Genomic DNA, 26,310 nt, shown 5'->3' with positions numbered 1-26,310 from the left:
TTTCAGAGAAAGGGTTCCACTGTGTTGCCTAGGCTGGTCTCGAACTCCTGGCCTCAAGTGATCCTCCCACCTTGGCTTCCCAAAGCACTGGGATTACAGGCCTGAGCCACCGCACGAGCCTTACTCTGTTTTGTGCTCCCTGGCAGCTGCTTCCCCAGTGAGGACACTCAGCTGCTTGGCCTCCCAGCCAGAAGGGCAGGGCTCGGTGAATATGTGTTGAGCCAGTGAGCAGGGACTGGGTGCCAAGTCTTGGATGCCTGCCACGCTCTTGTGACTTGTCTTTCTGCCTTTAGTCTTGTCACTTCCTTCAACTTCACACCTGCCCCTAAAGTGGTCTTTCTGAGACAGAGCTGGGACCCGTCACCTGCCTGTCAGGTATCCAGAGCTCTATCCAAAATCATCCCAGGTTGGGCATGGTGGCTCACGCCTCTAATCCCAGCACTCTGGGAGGCTGGGGCAGGAGGATGGCTTGAGCCCAGGAGTTTGAAGCCAGCCTGGGCAACATAGCAAGACTCCATCCCCACAAAAAAATTAAAAAATTGGCTGGGCGTGGTGGCTCACACCTGTAGCCCCAGCTACTCTGGAGGTTGAGGCAGGAGGATTGCTTGAGCCCAGGAGTTTGAGGCTGCAGGAAGATATGATCGTGCCACTGCATTCCAGCCTGGGGACACAGAAAGACCTTGCCTCTGAAAAAAGAATACTTGTCCTGCCCCCACCGCCCCCCCCCCTTTTTTTGAGATGGAGTTTCATTCTTGTTGCCCAGGCTGGAGTGTAATGGTGCAATCTCAGCTCACTGCAACCTCTGCCTCCTGGGTCCAAGCAATTCTCCTGCCTCGGCCTTCCAAGTAGCTGGAATTACAGTCGCACGCCACCACGCTCGGCTAATTTTTTTGCATTTATAGTAGAGATGGGGTTTCATCATGTTGGCTGGACTGGTCTCGAACTCCTGACCTCAGGCAATCTGCACACTTTGGCCTCCCAATGTGCTGAGATTACAGGCGTGAGCCACTGCGCCTGGTCTCCAAACCTCCTTTTGAAAATTCCTCCCATCCAGCCACAGTGCTACACTGGGATGGGCCCCTCCCTCTCTGACATTTACCATATTTAACACTTTTTTTGTTGTTGTTTTTGTTTTTAGATAGGGTCTTGCTCTGTCGCCCAGGCTGGAGTGCAGTGGTGTAATCATGACTCACTACAACCTCAACCATCTGTACTCAAGCAATCAAACCTCCTCATGCCTCAGCCTCCTGAGTAGCTGGACTCCAGGTGTGTGCACCACCATGCCTGGCTAATTTTGTGTTTTTTGTTTTGGTTTTTTTTTTTTTTTTTTTTTTTTTTTTTGAGACGGAGTTTCGTTCTTGTTGCCCCAGGTGCAGTACAATGACATGGTCTCAGCTCACTGCAACCTCTGCCTCCCAGGTTCAAGCAATTTTCCTGCCTCAGCCTGCTGAGTAGCTGGGATTACAGGCACCTGCCACCACGCCCGGTTAATTTCTATATTTTTAGTAGAGACGGGGTTTCACCATGTTGGCCAGGCTGGTCTTGAACTGCTGACCTCAGGTGATCCACCCACCTCGGCCTCCCAAAGTGCTGGGATTACAAGCGCGAGCCACCGTGCCTGGTCTCATTTTTGTATTTTTGTACAGATAGGGTCTCCCTATGTTGCCCAGGCTAGTATAAAACTCCTGACCTTAGGTGATCCACCCGCCTCAGCCTCCCAGAGTGCTGGGATTATAGGTGTGAGCCACATTTAAATTTTTCTAGAGAAAGGGTTCCACTGTGTTGCCTAGCCTGGTCTCAAACTTCTGGTCTCAAGCAATCCTCCCACCTTGGCCTCCCAAAACATCGATATTACAGCCCAACGAGGTCGAACTCCTGACCTCAAGCAATCCACCCACCTCAATCTCCCAAAGTGCTGGGATTCCAGGTGTGAGCCGCCATGCCCAGCCCCGTGGCACATTTTCCTTCCATGGCTTTTCTTCTTGATGTCACATGCTCCCAGGAGCACAAAGAGCTCTGAGGTCTTCCTGGACACTAGCTCTGCTGTGATGAGGAAGAGGGCAGGCCACCTGAGCTGCGTTTCCCAACCTTGTCCCCAGTGACAGCTGCGGCCGCGATCCAAATGAGAATGTGAAAGTGACCATAAAAGTAAAGGCAGCACTTTTTCTTTCTTTTTTTAACTTATTTAAAAGGCCTTGGTGGCAGGAATATAGTGTAAAATCATTGGAAAACTGAAAGGCATCGATACATATCCGAATATACACTTTGTACATAAATTACATTTCCTTTAGTCTTTGAGTGAGGTCCTGATTCAGTACTGAGGTCTAGTAATTAAGAGGTCCGGGGAGCTGCACGTTCAGGCTGGCATAGTCTACCATGTACATTGGTCATTGCTAGAGAGCGTGACAAAGGGACTGGGCTAGGACTCCAGGTGATGCGGAACGAACTCAAAATGCTTAGCTCTGCTTTTGAAGGGGCTTTCTCAGAAGTTATTTATTTATATTTGATAGTTTTTATTTTTTTGAGATGGAGTTTCACTCTTTTGCCCAGGCTGGCGTGCAGTGACTCAATCTTGGCTCACTGCAACTTTGGCCCCCCGGGTTCAAGCGAGTCTCCTGCCTCAGCCTCCCGAGTAGCTGGGATTATAGGCACCGGCCACCATGCCTGGCTAATTTTTCTATTTTTAGTAGAGGTGGGGTTTTGCCATGTTGGCCAGGCTGGTCTCGAACTCCTGAACCTCAAGTGATCCACCTGCCTCGGCCTCCCAAAGTGCTAGGATTACAGGTGTGAGCCACCACACCCAGCCTATTTATTTTTGAGATGGAGTATCATTCTCTTGCCCAGGCTGGAGTGCAATGGCATGATCTTGGCTCACTGCACCCTCAATCCCCTTGGGCTCAAGCAGTCCTCCTACCCCAGCCTCCCAAGTAGCTGGGACCACAGGCATGTGCCACCGTGCCTGGCCAATTTTTTTTTTTTTTTTTTTTTTGATACAGAGTTTCACTCTTGTCGCGCAGGCTGGAGTGCAATGGTGCAGGCTTGGCTCATTGCAACCTCTGCCTCCCAGGTTCAAGCAATTCTGCCGTTTCAGCCTCCCCAGTAGCTGGGATAACAGGCATGCACCACCATTCCCGGCTAATCTTGTATTTTTAGTAGAGATGGGGTTTCTCCATGTTGGTCAGGCTGGTCTCAAACTCCTGACCTCAGGTGATTCACCTGCCTTGGCCTCTCAAAGTGCTGGGATTAGAGGTGTGAGCCACCATGCCCAGGCTTTTTTCTTTTTTAAATTAAATTTAATTAATTAATTAATTTGTTTTGAGATGGAGTTTTGCTCTTGATGCCCAGGCTGGAGTGCAATGGCATGATCTTGGCTCACCACTACCTCCGCCTCGCAGGTTCAAGCGATTCTCCTGCCTCAACCTCCCTAGTAGCTGGGATTACAGGCGTGCACTACCATGCTGGGATAATTTTTGTATTTTTAGTAGAGATGGGGTTTCACCGTGTTGGCCAGGCTGGTCTCAAACTCCTGACCTCAGGCAATCCACCCACCTTGGCCTCCCAAAGTGCTGGGATTACAGGTGTGAGCCACTGCGCCTGGCTAGTGACATTTCTTTTCATGTCTCCAGCTCTGGCACGGCTGAAGGACATGGGCAGGTCCCTGCCTGGACCTCGGCTGGCCCATCTGCCCAGCGGGGATGTGAATTCCTGCCTGAGTGCCTGTGAGTACCCCGTGAGAAGGATGGGCTACCTCTTGGGTGAGACGGGTGGATGCATCTATAACCCTCAAGGCTGGAAGGTCCCCCCTCAAAGTGCCTCCCCATCCCCTGGGCCCACATCCCAGAGTAGACGGCCCTGCCCGACCAAGCCGGGAGGGTCACAGAGACGAGGGCTGGAGTCCAAATCTGTGAACTTTACCACGAGTGAGATCTGATTGGCTGATGCCACTGAATCCAGGTTAGAGGATGAGGAAGAGGAAGACAAGGAGGAAGAGGAGATGGAATTTCCTTCAGAGACCCGCTTTCTCTTGCGCTTGGGAATGCTGCTGTCTTTGGCTGGAAGGAGGGGAAAAGCCTGTTGACGCTGGAAGCTGAGGCTTTTCTGTCTCAGCCTCCTGAGCTCTCTGGAAAAGTGTTCTGTCTTAAGTTTTCAAGTCCCCCTTTCAGGATTTCAGGCTCCTGATCCCCTGGGGGTCAGGGCCCACCTGTCCAGAGCCCACCTGTCCAGCCTCCTTCCCAAAACAAGCCCGAGGGCCCACTCTCCCCGGCCTCCTGCTCTTGCTGGCCTGCCTGCCTTTGTTAACACTGTATCCTCATCCCCAGGTGTCCCTTCTCCTCCCCAGCAAGCTCACCCCTCAGGCCCTAGGTCCTCTCTCTTTCTGTTTGTTGTTGTTGTTGTTGTTTTGTTTTGTTTTGTTTTGAGATGGAGTCCTGCTCTGTCACCCAGCCTGGAGTGCAGTGGTGCGATCTTGGCTCGCTGCAACCTCCACCTCCTGGGTTCAAGCGATTCTACTGCCTTAGCCTCCCGAGTAGCTGGGATTACAGGCATCTGCCACCATGCCTGGCTAATTTTTTTGTATTTTAGTAGAGATGGGGTTTCACCATGTTGGGCAGGCAGGTCTTGAACTCCTGACCTCAAGTGATCCATCCACCTCAGCCTCCCAAAGTGCTGGGATTATAGGCATGAGCCATCGAACCTGGCCTATATTGTTTTTTAGGGTCTTACTCTGTTGTCCAGGCTGGAGTACAGTGGCGCAATTGTAACTCACTGCAGCCTCCAAGTACTGGGCTCAAGCAATCTTCCCACCTCAGGCTCCCGAGTAGCTGGGACTATAGGTGTGCACCACCATGCCTGGCTAACTCTTTGTATTTTTGTATCATTATGTTGCCCAGGCTGGTCTCAAATTCCCAACCTCAAGCCATCCTCCTGCCTCAGCCTCCCCAGATGCTGAGATTGTAGCCATGAGCCATCGTGCCTGAGTCATGGCAACAATATTAATCAGATTTTCTGAGTATTTTCTGGGTGCTGGGCCCACTGTGCTAAATGCTTTGCACATTGTCTCCTGGGATCCTCCCAGCAACCCTCCCAAAATTCTATTCACATTTCCACTCCATGAGGCACCCGAAGGGGCAGGGCTGTTTAAAGGACTTTCTCCAAGGCCAAGTCTGTGGTGACTCCAGAGGCCGCAATTCTTTCCTGGGCTCTTTAAGGCTGGCAGGGGATGTGGGGGGCCCCGGGAGAGGCTCTGGGAGTTCTGGGGAGGCTGGGCCTGCAGGGCCTAGTGATCCAGGAGGGTATAAAGACCTGGGACTGGGTGCCAGTGCCTCCACCACTGTAATCCCAGCATGTTGGGAGACCAAGGTGGGTGGGATTGACTGAGGTCACAGGAGTTTGAGACCAGCTTGGGGCAACTATGGTGAAACCCTGTCTCTATTAAAATACAAAAAAAATTGTATTGGCCTATGGTTATCACGTGATGTATGGTGGCCCTGAGTGGAGATTCACAGGTCCAGTAGACAGGCCAGTGCCCATGAAAGAAACTCTGGTTTGGAATCAGAAGTCCTAAGTTCAAATTTCACTGTGGCCACTTACTATTATCACTGTGTGAATTGGGAAAACTGATAAACCTCTCTGAGTCAAATGGGGAAACCAGTGTGAGGTGAGACTCAGAAAACACCGCATGCATAAAAGAACCCAGCACCTAGCCCAGCACGGAGCAGGGGTCGGCAGGTGTTCTGGCGGTTGCTGATTCACTTGAGGTGAAGATGTAAAAACTCTGAGCGGCATGTCCTGATTGGATGGGTTACTGCATGGAAACCTCTCCCAGCCCAATAAAGAAGGGCTTTTATTGTCTTTTTGAGACAAGGTTCTCACTCTGTCACCCATGCTGGAGTGCAGTGGTGTGGTCTTAACTCACTGCAACCTCTATCTCCCAAGCTCAAGTGATCCTCCTGCCTCAGCCTCCCGAGTAACTGGGACTACAGGTGCACACCATCCTGCCTGGCTAATTTTCTGTCGAGACGAGGTCTCTCTATGTTGCCCAGTCTGGTCTTGAACTCCTGGGCTCAAAGAATTCTCCTGCTTCAGCCTCCCAAAGTGCTGGAATTACAGGCATGAGCCACTGTACTCAGCCCACCAGAAGGGTCTTAATGACACAGAGTAAGGGCAGGCGGGGTCCATGGGGCAAATGTCTCTTCAACTGGTGGAGGAAAGTCAGAAAGTGGGGGTCTGTGATGTGGCATAGAGACCCTGGGAAAGAGAAGATCCTGGAGGCAGGAGAAGCCCAGGCTCTGAGTCAGAGGGAATTTTGTGGGAGATTCCACATGAAAAAGAAGTCAGAGGCTGCCCCACCCTCTGTCTCAGACTGGTCCATGGGCTGTGGCCATCCTTGAGTCACCATGAGAGATGGCCACATTGGCGGGAGTGGTGGATGTGGGTGACAGTATCCACCCTCTGGGCATCTGTCCCAAATCCTCCTGAGACCTTCATGTGGCCTTCTGTGTCTCTGCCATGTTTTTTTTTTTTTTTTTTTTTTGAGACAGAGCCTGGCTCTGTTCCCCAGGCTGGAGTATAGTAGTGCCATCTTGGCTCATTGCAACCTCTGCTTCCTGGGTTTACTCCTGCCTCAGTCTCCTGAGTGTCTGGGATTACAGGTGCCCACCACCACCCCCGGCTAATTTTTTTTTTGTAGAGACAGGGTTTCACCATGTTGGCCAGGCTGGTCTTGAACTCCTGACCTCTGGTGATCCACCTGCCTCCCTGCCTCAGCCTCCCAAAGTGTTGGGATTACAGGCGTGAGCCACCGCGCCCGGCCTCATCTCTGCCTTTGACCTGAGAGCAAACCAAGTTGCCTCCAGATCCGTGTGTTCAGTGCCATGCCTGACCCTTGTAACTGGCTCTTTTTTTTTGGAAACAGGATCTCACTCTGTCTCCCAGGCTGGAGCGCAGTGGTGCAATCATAGCTCACTGCAGCCTCCACCTTCCAGCCTCAAGCACTCCTCCTGACTCATCCTTTTGAGTAGCTGGGACAACAGGTATGCACTGCCACGCCTGGCTAATTTTTAACTTTTTGCAGAGACAATGGGGCGGTGGGGTCTCACTATATGGCCCAGGCTTGTGATCAGCTCTTGATGGAAGGAGGTGGCTTCTAGCTGGGTTGTGCCACCTCAGGCTCTGGAGTTCCAGGTGAACCTGGTCCTGACAGGAGTCAGGGCCTTGGGTCTCAGGCCACGTTGTGGCATGGCCTTGCTGAATCCTATCACTATCCCAGCTGAGCAGCCATACTGGGCCCTGTGACCCACGGTGGTCTATGGTTCAGATGGGTGGTCCTGACAGCAGGGTCTACACAGCATCTGACTCACTATGTGGCCTGGGCAAGTCCCTGGGCATCTCTGCGCCCAGCTTCCCAGCTGTACAACGAGGCGGGGTAAGATTAGGTCGGGATTTTTTCTTTCTTCTTCTTTTTTATTTCTTAGGAGATGGAGTCTCAACCAGGCACAGTGACTCCCGCCTGTAATCCCAGCACTCTGGGATGCTGGGGTGGGAGGATCACTTGAGGTCAGGAGTTTGAGACCAGCCTGGACAACATGGTGAAACCTCGCCTCTACTAAAAATACAGAAAGTTAGCTGGATGTGGTGGTGCATGCCTGAAGTCCCAGCTACTGGGGAGGCTAAGGCATGAGAATCGCTTGAACTCAGGAGGTGGAGGTTGCAGTGAGCCAAGATTGCAAGATTGACTACAGCCTGAGTGACAGAGCGAGACTCTGTCTGGAAAAAAAAAAGGCTGGGAGCAGTGGCTCACACCTGGGATCCCAGCACTTTGGGGGACCGAGGTGGGCGGATCATGAGGTCAGGAGTTTGAGACCAGCCTGGTCAACATGGGGAAACCCCATCTCTACTAAAAATACAAAAAATAGCTGGGTGTGGTGACAGGAGCCTATAATCCCAGCTACTTGGGAAGCTGAGGCAGGAGAATCGCTTGAACCCAGGAGGCAGAGGTTGCAGTGAGCAAGATCATGCCACTGCACTCCAACCTGGGTGACAGAGTAAGACTCTGTCTTGGAAAAAAAAAAAAAGGAAAAAAAGAGATGGGGTCTCATTCTGTCATCCAGGCAGGAGTACAGTGGCATAATCATAGCTCACTGCAGCCTTAAACTCTTGGGCTCAAGTGATCCTCTGGCCTCAGCCTCCTGTGTAGCTGGGACTACAAGTGCCTACTACCATGCCCTGCTAAATTTTAGAAAAAACTTTTTGGTCTATGGCCATACCACCCTGAACACGCCTGATCTTTCCTGATCTCAGAAGGCCTGGTTAGTACTTGGATGGGAGAAAAAAACTTTTTGTAGAGACAAGGTCTCACTATGTTGCCCAGGTTGGTCTCAAACTCCTGGACTCAAGCAATCCTCCCATTTAGGCCTCCCAAACTGCTGGGATTAGAGGTGTGAGCCACCACACCCGGCCAATCAGTTTCTTTTCTTTTCTTTTCTTTTTGAGACAGAGTCTTGCTCTGTCACCCAGCCTGAACACAGTGGTGTGATCTCGACTCACTGCGACCTCTGCCTCCTGAGCTGAAGTGATCCTCCCACCTCGGACTCCCAAGTAGCTGGGACTACAGGCGTGCACCACCATGCCAGGCCAATTTTTCTTTTTCTTTCTTTTTTGATTTTTTTCGAGATGGAGTCTTGCTCTGTTGCCCAGGCTAGAATGCAGTGGCACAATCTTGGCTCATTGCAACCTCTGCCTCCCAGGTTCAAACGATCCTCCTGCCTCAGCCCCCCTAGTAGCTGGGACTACAGGAACGTGCCACCATACCTGGCTAATTTTTGTATTTTTAGTAGAGATGGGGTTTTGCCATGTTGACCAGGCTGGTCTCAAACTCCTGACCTCAGGTGATCCACCCACCTTGGCCTCCCAAAGTGCTGGGATTACATGCGTGAGCCACCGCGTCCAGCCCTAATTTTTCTATTTTCAGTTGAGACGGGGTTTCACCATGTTGGCCAGTCTGGACTTGAACTCCTGATCTCAAGTGATCTGCCTGCCTCGGCCTCCCAGCATGCTAGGATTACAGGTGTGAGCCTCCGAATCAGTGTTTCTTAATCAGGTGCCCATCATAGTCACCTGGGAGTACTTTCTCCCAAGTCCCATCATCCACCTTAATCAGAACCATCATGCCAGGCGGCCCCAGGTGCCTGATGAAAGGATCTGTATACCCTGCAAATGCCAGCAGAACGGAGGGGGTCCGGCCAGTCTCAGGCAGTGCCCGCCTGCCTCACCCTTGTCGGTCACATGCTACCCCTCTGCTACCCAGGAGGCCTCCATGATGCTCCCTGAGGCCCGGCCTGCCTCTTGTCCTTCTAACTGACCTCCTACACTCATTGGTGCTATAGCAGGGCCTCCCCTCTGCAGGGCACCTGCAGGTTTCCCGGGGCCTCTTGGGGATACCTGGCCTCATTCATGGAGATCTCAGGTTCCCTGGGGAGGTACCAGGGTGGAGAGGGGCTATATATTTTTCAAGGTGGTCAGCCATCTATTGCATGCCCACCTGGACCACATCTATCTCTGCCTTTAAGAAATTTATTAAATTTTTTTTTAAGAGACAGGGTCTCGCTCTGTTGCTCAGGCTGGAGTGCAGGGGCGCGATCTCAATTCACTGCAACCTCCGCCTCCTGGGTTCATGCAAATCTCCTGCCTCAGTCTCCCAAGTAGCTGGGACTACAGGCGCCTGCCACCATGCCCAGCTAAGTTTTGTATTTTTAGTAGAGACGGGGTTTCACCATGTTGGCCAGGCTGGTCTTGGCCTCAGGTGATCCTCCTGTCTCTGCCTCCCAAAGTGCTGGGATTACAGGCATGAAGCCATTGCATCTGCTGTTTTCCCTCCTTTCGCACCTTGCTCCCTAGATGTGCTCGCTGCTGCTGCCCAGTAAAGACACAAATAAAAAGGAGAACACACCGTGCCCGACAAGCATCCCCCATATAGGCCTGGATAATGGGCCTGTGCCAGCAAATCATTCCTCTGGGTCTGCTGTTCCTCATCTATAAAGCGAGGAGTTGTCTGACCAGTGTCAGAATGTGTGAACCAGATTTATGCCGAAGTGGATAGTCCATCACAGCATTATTATTAATATGATTTTTGAGACAGTCTCACTCTTTGCCCAGGCTGGAGTTCCAGGGTGCCACCTAGCTCCTGCAGCCTCGACTCCTGGGATCAATTGATCCTCCGCTGCCTCAGCTTCCCAATAGCTGGAATGCAGGTGCATACCACCAGCCTGGCTAACTTTTTAAAATTAATTATTATTATTATCATTATTTTTGAGAACGGAGGTCCTCGCTCTGTGCCCAGGCATAGGTGGTGCTGTGGCATGGTCTCAGTACTGCCATACCTGCCATCTCCGGGTTTCAAGTGATGTCCTGCCATTAGCCTCCGTATACTGGGGATTACAGGCTGAGGCCACCACAGCCTGGCGTTTCCTGCATTTTCAGTTGTTCACTTCCAGGGGGTGAACTATCTGGTGGGAGAAAGGGAAACCTCCACTTTTGATTTTGAACAATTGTTTTTTTTGACACATGCAAAATTAAGCTAATTAAAAAAACAGGTAGCCGGGCCCGCCGGTGGGCATTCTAAGCCTGTAATCCCAGACATTTGGGAGGCCAAGACGGGCGGATCACGAGGTCTGGAGATCTGAGAACCATCCTGGCTAACACGGTGAAACCCCGTCCTCTACTAAAAAATACAAAAAATTAGACGGCGATGGTGGTGGACACCTGAGTCCCAGCTACTTGGGAGTGCTGAGGCAGGAGAATGGCGTGAACCTGGGAGGCAGCGCTCATGAAGCTGAGATCCGGTCCACAGCACTCCAGCCTGGCGCAAGGGAGACTCCGTCTCAAACAAACAAAACAAAAACAAAACAAAACAAAACAAAAACAGGTAGACCAGGCACGGTGGTGTCATGTTTGTAATCCCAGCACTTTGGGAGGCACCGAATAGGCGGATCACTTAAGGTCAGGAGTTCGAGACACCAGCTCCTGGCCAACAGGTGAACCCTGCCTCTACAAAAATACAAAAATTAGCTGGGGGTGGGCGGCACCTGTGGACCAGCTATTTAGGGGCTGAGGCACGAGAAGCGCTTGAATCTGGGAGGCGGGAGGTTGCAGTGAACCAGAGACGCCACTGCCTCCAGCCTGGCGGACAGAGGCAAGACCTCATCTCAAGAAACAAAACATGTAATATATACATTTGAAGCAGGCCAGGTGCTGTGGCTCAAGCTTGTAATCCCAGCAGTTTGAGAGGCCGAGGAGGCAGATCACCCGAGCAGGGGTTCTAGACCTGCCTACATAGGGCGAAACCCCATCTCTAATTAAAATACAAAAAAAAAAAAAAAAAAAAAAAATAGCCAGTGGTGGTGGCACATGCTTGTAATCCTAGCTACCGGAGGCTGAGGCAGGAGAATGCTTGACCTGGGAGGTGGAGGTTGCAAATGAGCCCCGAGATCGTGCCATTGCACCCAGCCTGGGTAAAGGTAAGAGCAGAACCCAGCTAAAAAAAAAAAAAAAGAAAAAAGAAATACCAACCACAGGCCAGGTGTGGGGTGACCCCCACTAATCCGCAGCACTTTTGAAAGGCTTTGACATGGGAGGATGGCCTGAGCCCAGGAGTTCGAGACTACAAAGCCTGTGCAATACAAATAAAATAAAAAATAAAATAAATAAAATAAAATAAAATAAAAAAAATAAAATAAAAAAGTGGCTGGGTGCGGTGACTCACGCCTGAATCCTAGCACTTTGTCAAGGCGAGGTGGGTGGATCACCTGAGGTCAGGGGTTCCGAGACCTGCCTTACCAATATGGGTGGCCTGCAAGACAGAATGAGACTCCTCTCAAAAAGAAAGTAATAATATATTATAAAATAAAATTTAAAAATATAGAAGAAATCATCAACAGTGTGACTTTCAGTAGGAGAGTAGCAGCATGTTCCTTTTCTTCCTATTTTTTTTTGTATTTTCTAGGTGCTTTGTGTATTGTTTGAAAATAATAAAATCCATCTAATTGTATTAAAAAAAAAACTGGCCGACAGTGGGTGTGGTGGGTTCACACCTGTAACCGCCAGCACTTTGGGAGGCTGAGGTGGGAGGATCACTTGAGCTTAGGAGTCAAGACCAGCCTGGGCAACCACAGTGAGACCTGTTGAGGCTGCAGTGGACAACGATCCTACCTCTGTATGCCTGCCCTGCGCACAAAAGAGTGAGAACCCTGTCTCAAAACAAAAACCAAAACCCAAAAGACTGTAACGGATATATGGTTATAATATAATAACAGAAGGCTGGGTGCAGTGGCTCACGCCTGAATCCCAAGCACTTGGGAGGCTGAGACAGGCAGATCACTTCAAGGTCAGGAGTTTGAGACCAGCCTGGCCCCAATATGGAACGCAGTCTCACCCCAAAATACAAAAATTTAGCTGGTATGTGTGGTGCACACCTGTAATCCAGCTACTTGGGAGGCTGAGGCATGAAATCGGTTGAAGCCAAAGAAGGTGAAGGTTGGCAGTGACTGAGTCCGTGCCACTGCACTGCCAGCCTGGGTGACAAGCAAGACCTTGTCTCAAAAAAAAAGAAAAAAAAGAATCACTGAGACATGGAATGACAATTAATTTTTAAAAATAAATATTCATATTTTATTTAAACAGTTTCATATTAAACATATTATATTTACATATTGAAAAAGCTTTACATATGTTAAAATCAGAATTGTATAATCAGAAAAGTCAAATTTAATGAAAACATGTTTTGTTTTTGTTTCTTCCCCAGAGAACAAATTTAATATCTAAAAAAAAAATCTTTAAAAATAAGTAAATGTCCATGAGTGTTGAAGCTGTATGTTTCAGGAGAAAGAGGCAGAAACTATTACAGTACAGCTGGGTCTGGTTCCCAGCTGACCCACCGTGACCTTGACTTTCACCCTCCCCATGGCCTCGCCCTCTCTGTTCCCCGTTCCAGAGGCCAGGCCCTCACTGGAGCTGGTTAATGATCACCACGCAAATGTGCTCTCAGGCCTTCAGGATCTTCTCCAGCCGGTGGATGTCGTAGGCGTTGGAGTTCTGGAAGGGGATGTCATCAGGCAGGCCCGTGACCTCCACGGCATCTGGATTGTCCCAGATGGGTTTATAAGGGACCAGCACCGGTCGGTTCAGGCCCAGGGCCTCACCTAGAGGGCACAGGAAGTCACAGTGAGGAAAGATGTCTCCTGTCCAAGGCAAAGCCTGGCAGGGAAAGGGCTGGAGTCTGGTCTGCCCCAGCCCAGCAGCCATCATACCTAGAGAGTTTAAAAATCAAGACACACAGGCTGGGCATGGTGGCTCACACCTGTAATCCCAGGACTTTGGGAGGCTGAGGCGGAAGGATCGCTTGAGCCCAGGAGATCAAGACCAGTCTGGGCAGCATGGTGAAACCTTGTCTCTACTAAAAATAGAAAAATTAGCTGGGAGTGGTGGCGCACACTTGTAGTCCCAGCTACTTGGGAGACTGGGGCAGGAGGATCGCCTAAGCCCAGGAAGTGGAAGCTGCAGTGAGCGAAGATTGCACCACTGTACTCCAGCCTGGGCAACAGAGTGAGACCCTGTTTAAAAAAAAGGAAATCAACATATACAAAATGTGGGTCATGGGCAGAGCAGCCATGTCCCCAGGGAGCAGGCAGGCCAGCTGGGGAGTCCTGAAGGCGAGGCTGGTTGCAGAGGGAGGGAGAGCCTCCCACTTCCCCCGGGAGGAGGGCTTGGTGTGCTGACCCCGACCATAGGCACTGACCATATTTCTCGTTGAAGAGCTTCTTCACCTGCTCCTGCAGGATCACCTTCTCCCCTAGTCTGTTGGCGTCATCTTTATCTAAAGGGGGCATGGGAGTTGGCACCGGGTTGGCCACCGGACCTGCTACTTCTCCCACCAGGCATCCCTGACCTGCCAAAACATTCTCTGCAGGCCCCACCCACTCCCATGCAGCTGTTTGTTTATTTATTTATTTATTTAATTTTATTTATTTATTTATTTTTTGAGACAGAGTCTTGCTCTGTTGCCCAGGCTGGAGTGCAGCGGCGCGATCTCAGCTTACTAAAACCTCCACTTTCCAGGTTCAAGCGATTCTCCTGCCTCAGCCTCCCAAGTATCTGGGATCACAGGCACACACCACCATGCCCAGCTAATTTTTGTATTTTTTAGTAGAGACAGGTTTTCACCATGTTGCCCAGGCTGGTCTCAAATTCTTGGGCTCAGGTAATCCACCTGCCTTGGCCTCCCAAAGTGCTGGGATTATAGGCATGAGCCACTGTGCCTGGCTGTAGCTGGTTTCTAGCCTCAGTTGTTGGTCTGTCCACCCATCCATTTTCTTTCTTTGAGACACGGTCTTGCTCTGTCATCCAGGCTGGAAGGCAGTGGTGTGATCATAGATAACTCATGGTAGCCTCCAAATCCCAGGCTCAAGTGATCCTCCTGCCTCAGCCTCCTGAGTAGCTGGGAATACAGATGGTGCACCACCATGCCTAATTTTTTAAATTCTTGTTAGAGATGGAGCCTCGCTATGTTGCACAGGCTGATCTTGAACTCCTGACCTCAAGTGATCCTCTTGCCTTGGCCTCCCAAAGTTCGGGAATTACAGGTGTGAGCCACGGTGGCCAGCCCATCCCACATTTTCTTACCAGTGTTCCCAGCACAGGCCCTGTGTTGGGCACAAAACAACCTAAAGAGAAGAGACAGGGCTGCTCCCCTGAGGTGCTCCCAGCCAGAGGGGGTGTCACTTGGTTACCAAAGTACAACAGAATCCACTTAGGAGACAAGGGGCATGAATCAGGGTGCCCACCCTGTCTGGGCAAGTCTGGGGAGACCTCCCCCAGGAGAGCAGGATGCTTGAATGGGCTCTCAAGGCTTGCCATGGTGGCTCATGCCTATAATCCCAGCACTTTGGGAGGCAGAGGCAGGCAGATCACTTGAGGCCAGGAGTTCGAGACCAGCCTGGCCAACATGGTGAAACCCTGTCTCTACTAAAAATACAAGAAGATTAGCTGGGCGTGGTGGTGGGCACCTGTAGTCCCAGCTACACAGGAGGGTGAGGCAGGAGAATCACTTGAGCCTGGGAGGTGGAGGTTGCAGTGAGCAGAGATCACGTCACTGTACTCCAGCCTGGGAGACGGAGACCTGTCTCAAGCAAAAATGAAAACAACAACCAAAAAAACGGACTCCGAAAAGGCAGGTAGGAGTTTGTGAAGGATGGAGTGACAGTGGGAAGACAATGGGGCAGAAGGACCATCCAATCACAGGCACTCAAGGGTGAAAGATCCTGTGTTGGCCGGGTGCGGCCACTCACACCTGTAATCCCAGCATTGTGGGAGGCCAAGATGGGCAGATCACCAGAGGCCAGGAGTTCGAGACCACCCTGGCCAACATGGCGAAATCCATGTTAATTTTGTACTAAAATTAAATCCATGCTAATTTTGTACTAAAAATGCAAAAATTAGCCAAGTGTGGTGGCAGGCACCTGTGATCCCAGCTACTCAAGAGGTTGAGACAGGAGAACTTCTTGAACCCAGGAGGCAGAGGTTGCAGTGAGCTGAGATCGCACCACTGTACCACTGTACTCCAGCCTAGGCGACAAGAGCAAAACTCCATCTCAAAAAAAAAAAGAGAAGATCCCGTGTCCTGGAAGTGGCTGAACTTTGGGGTAGTACAGGGGAGATGACTGATGGGCCTAGTACGGTCCATGCACAGGGGCTAGTGTGACTGTGCTGGGCTGTTGGAAATCCCCTGACTGCTCGCTGGCCAAGGTCTGTGAATGGGAAACAGACCGTGTCTGGGAGTGTGGGGGCTGTGCATCCTCCCTGCTCACTACCCAGGCAACCGTCATGGCCTATCTGCTGCTTGAGCCCCGGCGTGCTCCGCTGTCCCCTCCCTGTAGCCTAGAGGAGCTGCCGGGGTCAGTTAGCCCTGGAGACGGGGCCTGAGCTGGGCTATAAGGCTGAGGGGTGGTTGGGCTGGAGATGGGGTCTGGGGTAGAGCTCTGCAGCAGCCCATGGGCTTGTGCCAGGGTTGAGGCCAGGACTGGGATTGCAGGAAGGGTGGTTTGCATGTCCAACAGGAAATCTCCTCTCTGAGAAGGGTGGGTTACATGGGCTGGGCCTCTGGGGCAGGTGGGTTGGGTAAGGGTGAGATGTTGGGGGAGTGGAGCTAGAAGCAGGCAGGGAGCCAGGGCCGGATGATGCAGGGCAGAGCAGACTGATGGGTCTTTGGAACAAAATGACTCCTGTTTTTTTCCTCTTTGTTTTTCCAAAACAGAGTCTCACTCTGTTGCCCAGGCTGGAGTGCAGTGGTGCAGTCTCAGTTCACTGCAACCTCTGCCTCCCAGGTTCAAGCTATTCTCGTGCGTCAGCCTCCTGAGAGCTGGGACTACAGGTGCCTGCCACCACGTCCAGTTAATTTTTGTATTTTTAGTAGAGATGGGGTTTTGCCATGTTGGCCAGGCTGGTCTTGAACTCCTGAGCTTAGGTGATCTGCCTACCTTGGCCTCCCAAAGTGCTGGGATTATAGGCGTGAGTCACTGTGCCCGGCCTGACTCCTATTTTTTGAGACTCCCTGTTTCCCAGGTTGGAGTACAATGGTGCCATCATGACTCACTGCAGCCTTGAACTTTTTGGTTCAAGCAATCCTCCCTGCTCAGCCTCTCTCTTTTTTTTTTTTTTGAGACGGAGTCTCGCTCTGTCACCCAGGCTGGAGTGCTGTGGCCGGATCTCAGCTCACTGCAAGCTCCGCCTCCCGGGTTCACGCCATTCTCCTGCCTCAGCCTCCCGGGTAGCTGGGACTACAGGCGCCCGCCACCTCGCCCGGCTAGTTTTTTTTGTAGTTTTAGTAGAGACGGGGTTTCACCGTGTTAGCCAGGATGGTCTCGATCTCCTATCCTCGTGATCCGCCCATCTCGGCCTCCCAAAGTGCTGGGATTACAGGCTTGAGCCACCGCGCCCGGCCCCTGCTCAGCCTCTCAAGTCGCTGGGGCTCCAGGCATGGACTACCATGCCAGACTAAGTTTTTTTTAAATTTTTTGTAGAGAGAGTCTCTCTCTGTTGCACAGGCTGTTCTCCAACTCCTAGGCTCAAGCGATCCTCCTGCTTCAGCCTCCGAAAGTGCTGGGATTACAGTTGTGAACCACTGTGCCTGGCTCTTTTAATCTTGAAAACTCTGGGAAGAGCTCACTTCTGTTTAGAGGCTGCCTTGGGAACTGCATCTCCTGGGCTGGTGCTCTGTGCTGCTTGGAGTCTGCTGACCCCATCTGGGTGGTTTGGCCTCCCCTGCACAAGCTGCCCAGAAGGGAGGCCCTGTTCCCAATGTGGGGGTTGCCCCAAAGAGCAGGGAGCTTCCCACAGGAGAGAGGCTGGGCACCTGCTTGGCCTGGTTCCTCCTTTTCCCAGGGCTCCAACACTCACCACCTCAGGTCCTTCCAAACCCTGCCCCTGGCCTGTCGTCACACCATACTCAGGAATCGTCCTCACGTCTCTGCAGTTGCCTGCATCTGTCTCAGGCACAGCCTGGCCAAGCCCGCTGGTGCAGATACTGCAAACATCAGCCTCACACGCTTCCATATCACTACCTGACACTTCTCATGAGGTAAAATGCTTCTCTAGTCCAGCCACACCAAGCCCCACGGCTCACATCCCATTTCCCTACCTTTCTTTAATCCTGTGCACCACGGGCCCTGTCCTTGTCAGGACTAGGATGTGGGAAGAATCAAGCCACCCTCTGTCCAAATCCCATGCAGACCACTGTGATGTGAGTCCTGGGCCCAAGGACCCAGCTCCTAGAGCGCTGAAACGAGGAAGCAACCGGCACGTTTCTCTGTCCCCCAGGCCACTGCGAGGAATCCTGGGTGGCACGGATTCTCAGCAGGCACGGCCCGGTGCGTGCACAGAACAGACAAAGGATGGCCTGGATCACACACACTCACTGGTGTGCGATGCTGTTCCCTAGAACACTTGTAGCCAAGGAGCACAGAGGCCCAGGAGAGGTAAGAGACAACTGCCCAAGGTCACACCAGCCCCCAGGCCACCCAGGAAATACTCTGTGTCGACCCCAAAGCCTGGTCTTGTCCACTCGACCATGACCCTGGGTTTCCTGAGACTGTCTCAGATTTCCCCTCACAGTTGTCTCTGTTCTTCTTTTCTTTTTTTTCAAACAGTCTTGCTCTGTCCCCCAGGCTGGAGTGCAGTGGTGCGATCTTGGCTCACTGAAACTTCTGCCTCCTGGGTTCAGGTGATTCTTATGCCTCAGCCTCCCGAGTATCTGGGATTACAGGTGGCAACCACCACGCCTGGCTAATTTTTGTATTTTTGGTAGAGACAGGGTTTCACCATGTTGCTCAGGCTGGTCTCGAACTCCTGGCCTCAGGTTATCTGCCTGCCTCAACCTCCCAAAATGCTGGGATTACAGATGTGAACCATCATGCCTGGCATCTGCTACAGTAGCTGTAGAAAGAAGGCTTAATCTTTAAGATAGTTTCCTCTAAATCTGTTGCTCTTAGCCCACAATGCCACCCCTCTGTCTTCTCCTGTGCCGGGACAGAGTGAGACTCAAAGTCAGAGCTCTACGAAGCCTGCAGGATAGAAAGAAGCTTAGCAGGCCCCTCAAAGACAAGGCCCAAACCAGGCATAGTGGTTCACTTGAGATCAGGAGTTCTAGACCAGCCTGGCCAACATGGTGAAACCCTGTCTCTACTAAAAATACAAAAAATTAGCTGGGTGTGGTGATGCATGCCTGTAATCCCAGTTACTCAGGAGCCTGAGGCAGGAGAATCCCTTGGACTGGGAGGTGGAGGTTGCAGTGAGCTGAGATTGCGCCACTGCACTCCAGCCTGGGCGACAGAGCGAGACTCCGTCTCAAGAAAAAAACAAAACAAAACAAGACAAACAAACACACAAAAAAATGGGACTCCAAACTCACTATGCCAAAGGGAAATGTTAAGCTTGGGAACTGAGTCACGCGATCGCGTTTTGTCCCTAAGCAGATGGCTGTAAGACAGAAGGTCACCTATCTCCTCTGGTGGCCTCCCTCACCCTGGCCATGTAAATTCACAGCTTATCTTCACAGGCAGGGGACGGGACAAAGATAAGAAGAGAAATCATTGCTCTGTCCACCCAAGACAAATGTGCATTTGACTTCCTCTATTCTGTTTACTTTATCTTATGTAAAATGCAGATTTACTGAGCACAGGATGAATACATCATTAACTATTCCCCTTACCCCTTTATTTTTTTATTTTTTGAGACACAGTCTCACTGTTTTCCAGGCTGGAGTGCAGTGACCTGATTTTGGCTCAATGCAACCTCCGCCTACTGGGTTCGAGTGATTCTCGTGCCTCAGCCTCCAGAGTAGCTGGGATTACAGGCACCCGCCACCACGCCTGGCTAATTTTTTGTATTTTTAGTAGAGACGGGGTTTCATTATGCTGCCCATTATGCTCCTGACCTCAGGTGATCCACCTGGCTTGGCCTTCCAAAGTGCTGGGATTACAAGCGTGAGCCACTGTGCCCAGCCCCTCTTTCCCCTTGAAATACCAAAGTCCTCAAAATCCTCTCTGCAAAAAAGCACAGGCCACAGACCCTATCGCAGCTTGAGTCTCTTTTTCCTGGCTGTGTCCTCCACCATGGCAAAATACATCTCTAAATCAATGGAGACCTGTTTCAGGCACTTTTTGGTTTACATGGCCCACGGGAGCCTATAACAGGGATCCTGACCCAGCTGAGAGTCAGGGAGGGCTTCCCAGAAGAGGTGACCACCACACGGGGCCCAAAGCTCCAAGGATGTGGGCTCTTCTGCACGCTGGGGCTCATCACACGGACCTCCAAGGCAGTTGGGAGCGGCGAGTAAGACACAAGGAAACTTGTAGCATCCTGTAATTTCGGGTGATCAACACGCATTAGCCAATCAGGAAACTTCGCCTGTTCCTTCCAAGTCTTGCCTGGTCTGGGGAGAAATGCAACCCTAAACCAAGCTGCGGCTAACCAGGAGTGACACTACGGGGCAGTCAACAGGACACTACAGCAGTTCTATATGGCGCACACAGGTCCCAGGCGGTGAACCAGAAGTGGCGGGAGTGTGCACATCAGGAAAGCGGGGCTGGGCTGGCTGAGGGGGCTGGTGATTTGGGGAGGCGTCCTGATCACCTCTGGAGTGTAGCAGGGGTGGAGTGGGGCTAAATGGTGTTGTTAATAACACCAAGAACTGGCCGGATGTAGTGGCTCATGCCTGTAATCCCAGCACTTTGGGAGGATGAGGTCAGGAGTTTGAAACCAGCCTGGGCAACATGGCAAGATCCTGTCTCTACTAAATAAATAAATAAATAGAAAATTAGCTGGGCATGGTGGTGTGTGCCTGTAATCCCAGCTACCCGGGAGGCTGAGGTGGGAAGATCGCTTAAGCCTGGAAGGTTGCAGTGAGCCATGATCACATCACTGCACTCCAGCCTGGGCGACTGAGCTAGACCCTGTCTTGAACAAACAACCAACAAAAATTAAAAAATAAAAAACAAGCTTGGCACATACTATGTGCAGACACTGTGCAAGGCCCACAATGTGCCTTGTCTGTGGGATTCTCTAGCTCAGTCAACATCAAGCTCAGGAAGAACACTGATTTTTCTCTGTAGCTGCTCTTGCATTTTCCTACCTGTTTCTTTTTATTTAATTTAGAGGAAAAAGAATTACTTTTTTATTTTTTTTTTGATACAGACAGGGTCTTGCTGCCATTCAGGCTGAAGTGCAGTAGCTAGGACTACAGGTGCAGGCCACCACGCCCAGCTAATTTTTCCATTTTTTGTAGAGACGAGATCTTGCTATGTTGTCCAAGCTACATTTTTTTAAATCGTGAGTTTTTGAAGGAAATGGGGTAGGGCAGGCTCTGGTAGGGGCTGGACTGGATGAGCCCCTGCTTGAATGCCTGCATACAGTGGGGAAAAGGGAGATCTCCAGGAACAGGGATGGGGAAAGTCCCTGGCTCATTAGACAGGAAGGCAATCTTGATTCTAACCCCTTATGCTGTGTGGTGTACGGAAAGTCACTCAACCTCTCTGAGCCTGTTTCCTCAACTGGGACTCTGGGCCTGCTGGATCTAATCTCACATATCAAAAAGCACTACACGCTGAGTACAGTGGCTCATGCCTGTCATTCCAGCACTTTGGAAGGCTGAAGTGGGAGGATTGCTTGAGGCCAGGAGTTCGAGACCAGCCTGGGCAACATAGGGAAACCCTGTCTCTAAAAGAAAAAAAAAAGGTGGGGTTTAGTTTACTGTCCTGAATGCCAAGTCAGCAAACTTATTCTCGGGGGGACCTGCCTGAGCTTCCCTGAACCCAGGCTGGCTGTGAATGACACCCAAGGTTGCAAACATTTCAGTGTTCCCTGTTTGGAAATGTCATAGTTAGGACTCAGTGTGTGCGGGGTTTCACCTTCAAGTTTCTGCCCCCAGTGCTGTGAGAGTCTTGCTGAAAGAACCCATCCCCACAGCAGTGACCTCTTGCCCACTGCCCCGGACACTGACGCCTTTGGTGGACAGGCCTTCCCTTGACATTTTTCCTGCCCCCTCCTGCTCATTCTGTTCTTTGGTCTCCTCTCTCTCTTTAACACTGCCTGGGCAACTCTCATCTTGTCTTTTCCAACCTGCTATCTGTTAGCCCAAGGAGTAACTGAATTTTGCCAAGGGAGAAAAAAAAGACAACCGAGCTCACTGAATCAGCCATGCTATGTACACAATTTTAAACCAACTGGCTCGGGTGATGCCTGGGCTGGCTCTGTGGCTCTCTCCCGGGACAAAGTGCAAGAGCCCTGGCCAGCCTTGGCCTCTCCTCACCTAGTTAGAGGTCTTCAGCTCAGACTGACGATCTCATGTTGGTAATTACGACGGATTCACAGCAGGGAGACGCAGCCAGCGATGAGAAGCGGTGGCTTAGAGGGGAGAGACTACGATCTGTAGCAGAAGCGTGGCAAAATAGTCCTCCTCTCCAGTCCTGAACCACTTCACAGAGCCCAACTCGCTGCCAGGCCCGGGCAGAGTTCACGGCTGCAGCAATTGCACCACTGGAATTGCACCACTGCATTCCAGCCAGGGTGACACAGTGAGACCCAGTCTCGAAAAAATTTAAAAAAGGTACATTCAGGTTCAGCTTTTAACCCCTTGTAGGGCATGTGCACAGGTTTAGCAGGAATTGCATCAGCTCCATTTCATGGATGAGATAACTGAGGCCTGGAGAGAGGAGGGCCAAGCTGCAATGGGGCAGACACCTGTGCCCAGGCCAGTGATCATGAGCCTGTGGTTCTTCTGCCATGCCAGACCTGGCTGGGCCTGGGCACTGCATGCAGGAGGGGCCCTTAAGCCTTGACCCATTTTACAAAGGGAACTGCCATTTTTTTTCTTAAGATGGAGTCTCGCTCTGTCACTCAGGGTGGAGTGCAGTGGCATGATCTGGGCTCACTGCAATCTCCACCTCCCAGGTTCCAGCAATTCTGCTGCCTTAGACCCTCGAGTAGCTGAGACTACAGGCACGAGCCACCACTCTCAGCTAATTTTTGTATTTTTAGTAGAGACGGGGTTTCACTATGTTGGCCAGGCTGGTCTCGAACTCCTGACCTCAGTTGATCTGCCCGCCTCGGCCTTCCAAAGTGCTGGGATTACAGGCGTGAGCCACCATGCCTGGCCCAAAGGGAACTGTCTTAAAGTGGGATCGAGTTGTTGAAGTACTCTCTGGGTCCCCAAGACCCCTCTTTCTGAACCCCTCTAGGGCCTAGACATGCCAGAGTCATCAAACCCCCAAATCCAAAACTGCAGTGGGGGTGGGAAGGAGGCTGTTGGAATGGGGAATCTCCACTTCACTTCCTCTGCTTTTATTTATTTTTTTTTCAGATGGAGTCTCGCTCTGTTGCCCAGGCTGGAGTGCAGTGGCATGATCTCAGTTCATTGCAACCTGCGCCTCCTGGGTTCAAGCGATTCTCCTGCCTCAGTCTCCCAAGTAGCTGGGATTACAGGTGTGCACCATCATGCCTGGCTAATTTTTGTATTTTTAGTAGAGATGGGGTTTCACCATGTTGCCTAGGCTGGTCTTGAGCTCCTGGGTTCAAGCAATCTACCCACCTTGGCCTCCCAAAGTGCTGGGATTACAGGCGTGAGCCACTGCGCCCGGCCTTCTTCCTCTGCTTTTCAAAAATTGTTTTTTAGAGATGTAGTCTCATTTTGTCACCCATACAGTGGTGTGATCCTAGCTCACTGCAGCTTTGACGTCATCCTCCTAACTCAGTCCCCTGAGTACGTGGGCCTGCAGGTGCACACCACCACGTCTAGCTAATTTTAAAATTTTTGTAGAGACAGGATCTAGCTACATTGCCCAGATTGATCTCAAACTCCTGGTCTCAAGCAACCCTTCCACTTCAGCCTCCCAAAATGCTGGGATTACAGGCGTGAGCCACCAGGCTGGGCTTTAAACGTTTTAATGAATCTATGCCTCTCTTTCTCTACCTTTTTTTTTTTTTTTTTGAGACAGGATCTCGCTCTGTCGCCCAGGCCAGAGTGCAGTGGTGTGATCTCAGTTCACTGCAACCTCTGCCTCCTGGGCTGAAATGAACCTCCCACCTCAGCCTCCTGAGTAGCAAGTGTGGCACCATGCCTGGCTAATTTTTTTGTATTTTTAGTAGAGATGGGGTCTTGCCATACTGACCAGGCTGGCCTCAAACTCCTGAGCTCAAGGGATCCTCTGGTCGCGGTCTCCCACAATGCTGGGTTTACAGGCATGAGCCATTGTGCCGGGCTATAAGTGTTAACTGCATTCTTAGTAACAGCAGAACAATGGAAGCAGCCCAGTCCCAAGGAGAGGAGAGTGAGGAATTGCATCATGGTAAAATTCCACTCAATGGAAGACTGTAGAGCCATTAGAACTAAGAGGCTACAGCTACACACTTCAACATTATGTCAACCAAAGCTAAGTGGAAGACAACAAGTCCTAGACTATTCAATAACACACCTCTGTTATAAAAGTAAAATTACAGGCCGGGCACGGTGGCTCACACCTGTAATCCCACCATTTTAGGAGGCCGAGGCAGGCAGATCATGAGGTCAGGAGATGGAGACCATCCTGGCTAACACGGTGAAACCCCGTCTTTACTAAAAAGACAAAAAATTAACTGGGCGTGGTGGTGCGCGCCTATAGTCCCAGCTACTCGGGAGGCTGAGGCAGGAGAATCACTTGAACCCGGGAGGTGGAGGTTGCAGTGAGCTGAGATCACACCACTTCACTCCAGCCTAGGCGACACAGCAAGATTCTGTCTAAAAAAAAAATAAGTAAAGTTATAAAGCAAAATGAAATAATTTTTGTTTAGGCAAACATTATATGCAATAAAATAATTTTTAAAAAATTAACCCATGAGCCTGGCGTGGTGGCTCACGCCTGTAATCTCAGCACTTTGGGAGGCCGAGGCAGGAGGTTCACTTGAGGGCAGGAGTTGGAGACCAGCCTTGGGCAACATAGAGAGACTCTGTCTACAAAAAATTTAAAAGTAGCTGGTGCAGTGGCACCCGGCTGTAGTCCCAGCTACTTGAGAGGCTGATGCGGGAGGATTGCCTGAGCCCAGGAGTTGGAGGCTACAGTGAGCTATGATAGTGTCACTGCACTCCAGCCTATCTCTATGAAAATAAAAAATAAAACATGAGCTAGGCACGGTAGCACGTGTGCTTGTAGCCCTAGCCACTTGAGGGGCTGAGGTGGTAGGATGGCTTGAGCCTAGAAGGACCAGGCTGCAGTAAGCTATGACTGTGCCACTGCACTCCAGCCTGGGCAAGAGGGAAACTGTCTTTAAAAAAAAAATTAAAAAAGAAATCAAACAGTGAAAAATGATTATATTATGGAGGAGAATAGGCGTAGAAGACATTTTTGGAGGCCGGGCGCGGTGGCTCAAGCCTGTAATCCCAGCACTTTGGGAGGCCGAGACAGGCAGATCACGAGGTCAGAAGATCAAGACCATCCTGGCGAACATGGTGAAACCCCGTCTCTACTAAAAAATACAAAAAACTAGCCGGGTGAGGTGGTGGGCGCCTGTAGTCCCAGCTACTCGGGAGGCTGAGGCAGGAGAATGATGTCAACCCAGGAGGCGGAGCTTACAGTGAGCTGAGATCCGGCCACTGCACTCCAGCCTGGGCGACAGAGCTAGACTCCGTCTCAAAAAAAAAAAAAGAAGACGTTTTTGGAAATTTGAATAAAGACCATATATTAGATGACAGGGAATTATTAAGTTTTATAAGTGCGATGATACTATTGTGAATATGTAAGATAATAGTGTTTTTCTTAGGAGATGTGCATTGAAATATTTAGGCAAGAAGAGTTAAGATGTTTGCAACTTCAAATGGAGAAAAAGAAAGAGAAATTATGTCTGTGTGTGTGTGTGTGTGTGTGTGTGAGAGAGAGAGAGAGAGAGAGAGAGAGAGAGAGAGAGCAGGGAAAATGGCAATATGCTAAGGATTACTGAACCCAGCTGGCTGCGGTGGCTCATGCCTGTAATCCCAGCACTTTGGGAGGCCAAGGTGGGTGGATCGCTTGAGGCCAGGAGTTCAAGACCAGACTGGCCAACATGGCAAAACCCCGTCTCTACTAAAAATACAAAAAATAGCTGGATGAGGTGGTGCACGCCTGTAGTCACAGCTACACAGGAGGCTGAGGCAGGAGAATCGCTTGAATTCAGGAGGCAGAGCTTGCAGTGAGCTGAGATTATGCTACTGCATTCCAACCTGGGCGACAGAGCAAGAGTCCGCCTCAAAAAAAAAAAAAAAAAAAAAAAAAAAAATGCCCGACCCATCACGGGCACCTGGTAACTCAGAGAAGCTGAGCTCTTCTGTGCCAGGCACTGCTCTTTGATCCTTTCATGGATTCATTCATTTAATCCTTAAAACAGGCGGCCGTGCTCAGTGGCTCACGCCTGTAATCCCAGCACTTTGGAAGGCCAAGGTGAGCAGATCACTTGAGGTCAAGAGTTCAAGACCAGCCTGGGCAACATGGTGAAACTCCATCTCTAGTACCAATACAAAAATTAGCCGGGCATGGTGGCAGGTGCCTGTAATCCCAGCTACTCAGGAAACTGAGGTAGGAGAATTGTTTGAACCTGGGAGGTAGAGGTTGCAGTGAGCCAAGATCACGCCACTGCACTCCAGCCTGAAGGACAGAGCAAGACTTGGTCTCAAAAAAAAAAAAAAAGTCAGGGAAATGGATTTTCCCCTAGAGCCTTCAGAAGGACCCAGCCCAGCTGACACCTTTTTTTTTTTTTTTTTTT

The 26,310-nt window shown here is 50.8% G+C and overlaps 1 protein-coding gene across 2 annotated transcripts; it reads right to left on the bottom strand.

Annotated features, from left to right (window-relative positions):
- Positions 1-12,741: 12,741 nt before the first annotated feature.
- On the bottom strand, positions 12,742-22,043 carry LOC108543846 (general transcription factor II-I repeat domain-containing protein 1-like). Of its 2 annotated transcripts, none has more exons than XR_001889684.1 (2): positions 21,854-22,043; positions 12,742-13,193 (listed from the first exon to the last, which is right to left on the bottom strand). XR_001889684.1 is itself a non-coding variant. In XM_017894651.1 (2 exons), the coding sequence occupies exons 1-2, from the start codon at positions 13,878-13,880 to the stop codon at positions 13,036-13,038; spliced, it is 249 nt and encodes an 82-aa protein (XP_017750140.1). In that variant the 5' UTR covers positions 13,881-13,952; the 3' UTR covers positions 12,742-13,035. The 2 variants fall into 2 exon arrangements, 1 of the variants encoding a protein (XP_017750140.1); XM_017894651.1 differs by lacking the exon at positions 21,854-22,043 and adding an exon at positions 13,790-13,952.
- Between the last annotated feature and the right edge of the window lie 4,267 nt (positions 22,044-26,310).

The sequence above is a fragment of the Rhinopithecus bieti genome, unplaced genomic scaffold (assembly GCF_001698545.2).
Source record: "Rhinopithecus bieti isolate Rb0 unplaced genomic scaffold, ASM169854v2 scaffold_24996, whole genome shotgun sequence".
In the NCBI taxonomy this organism is placed as follows: domain Eukaryota; kingdom Metazoa; phylum Chordata; class Mammalia; order Primates; family Cercopithecidae; genus Rhinopithecus; species Rhinopithecus bieti.
Note: the sequence above shows the minus strand (reverse complement) of the source record. Positions and strands in the feature narration are given on the sequence as shown.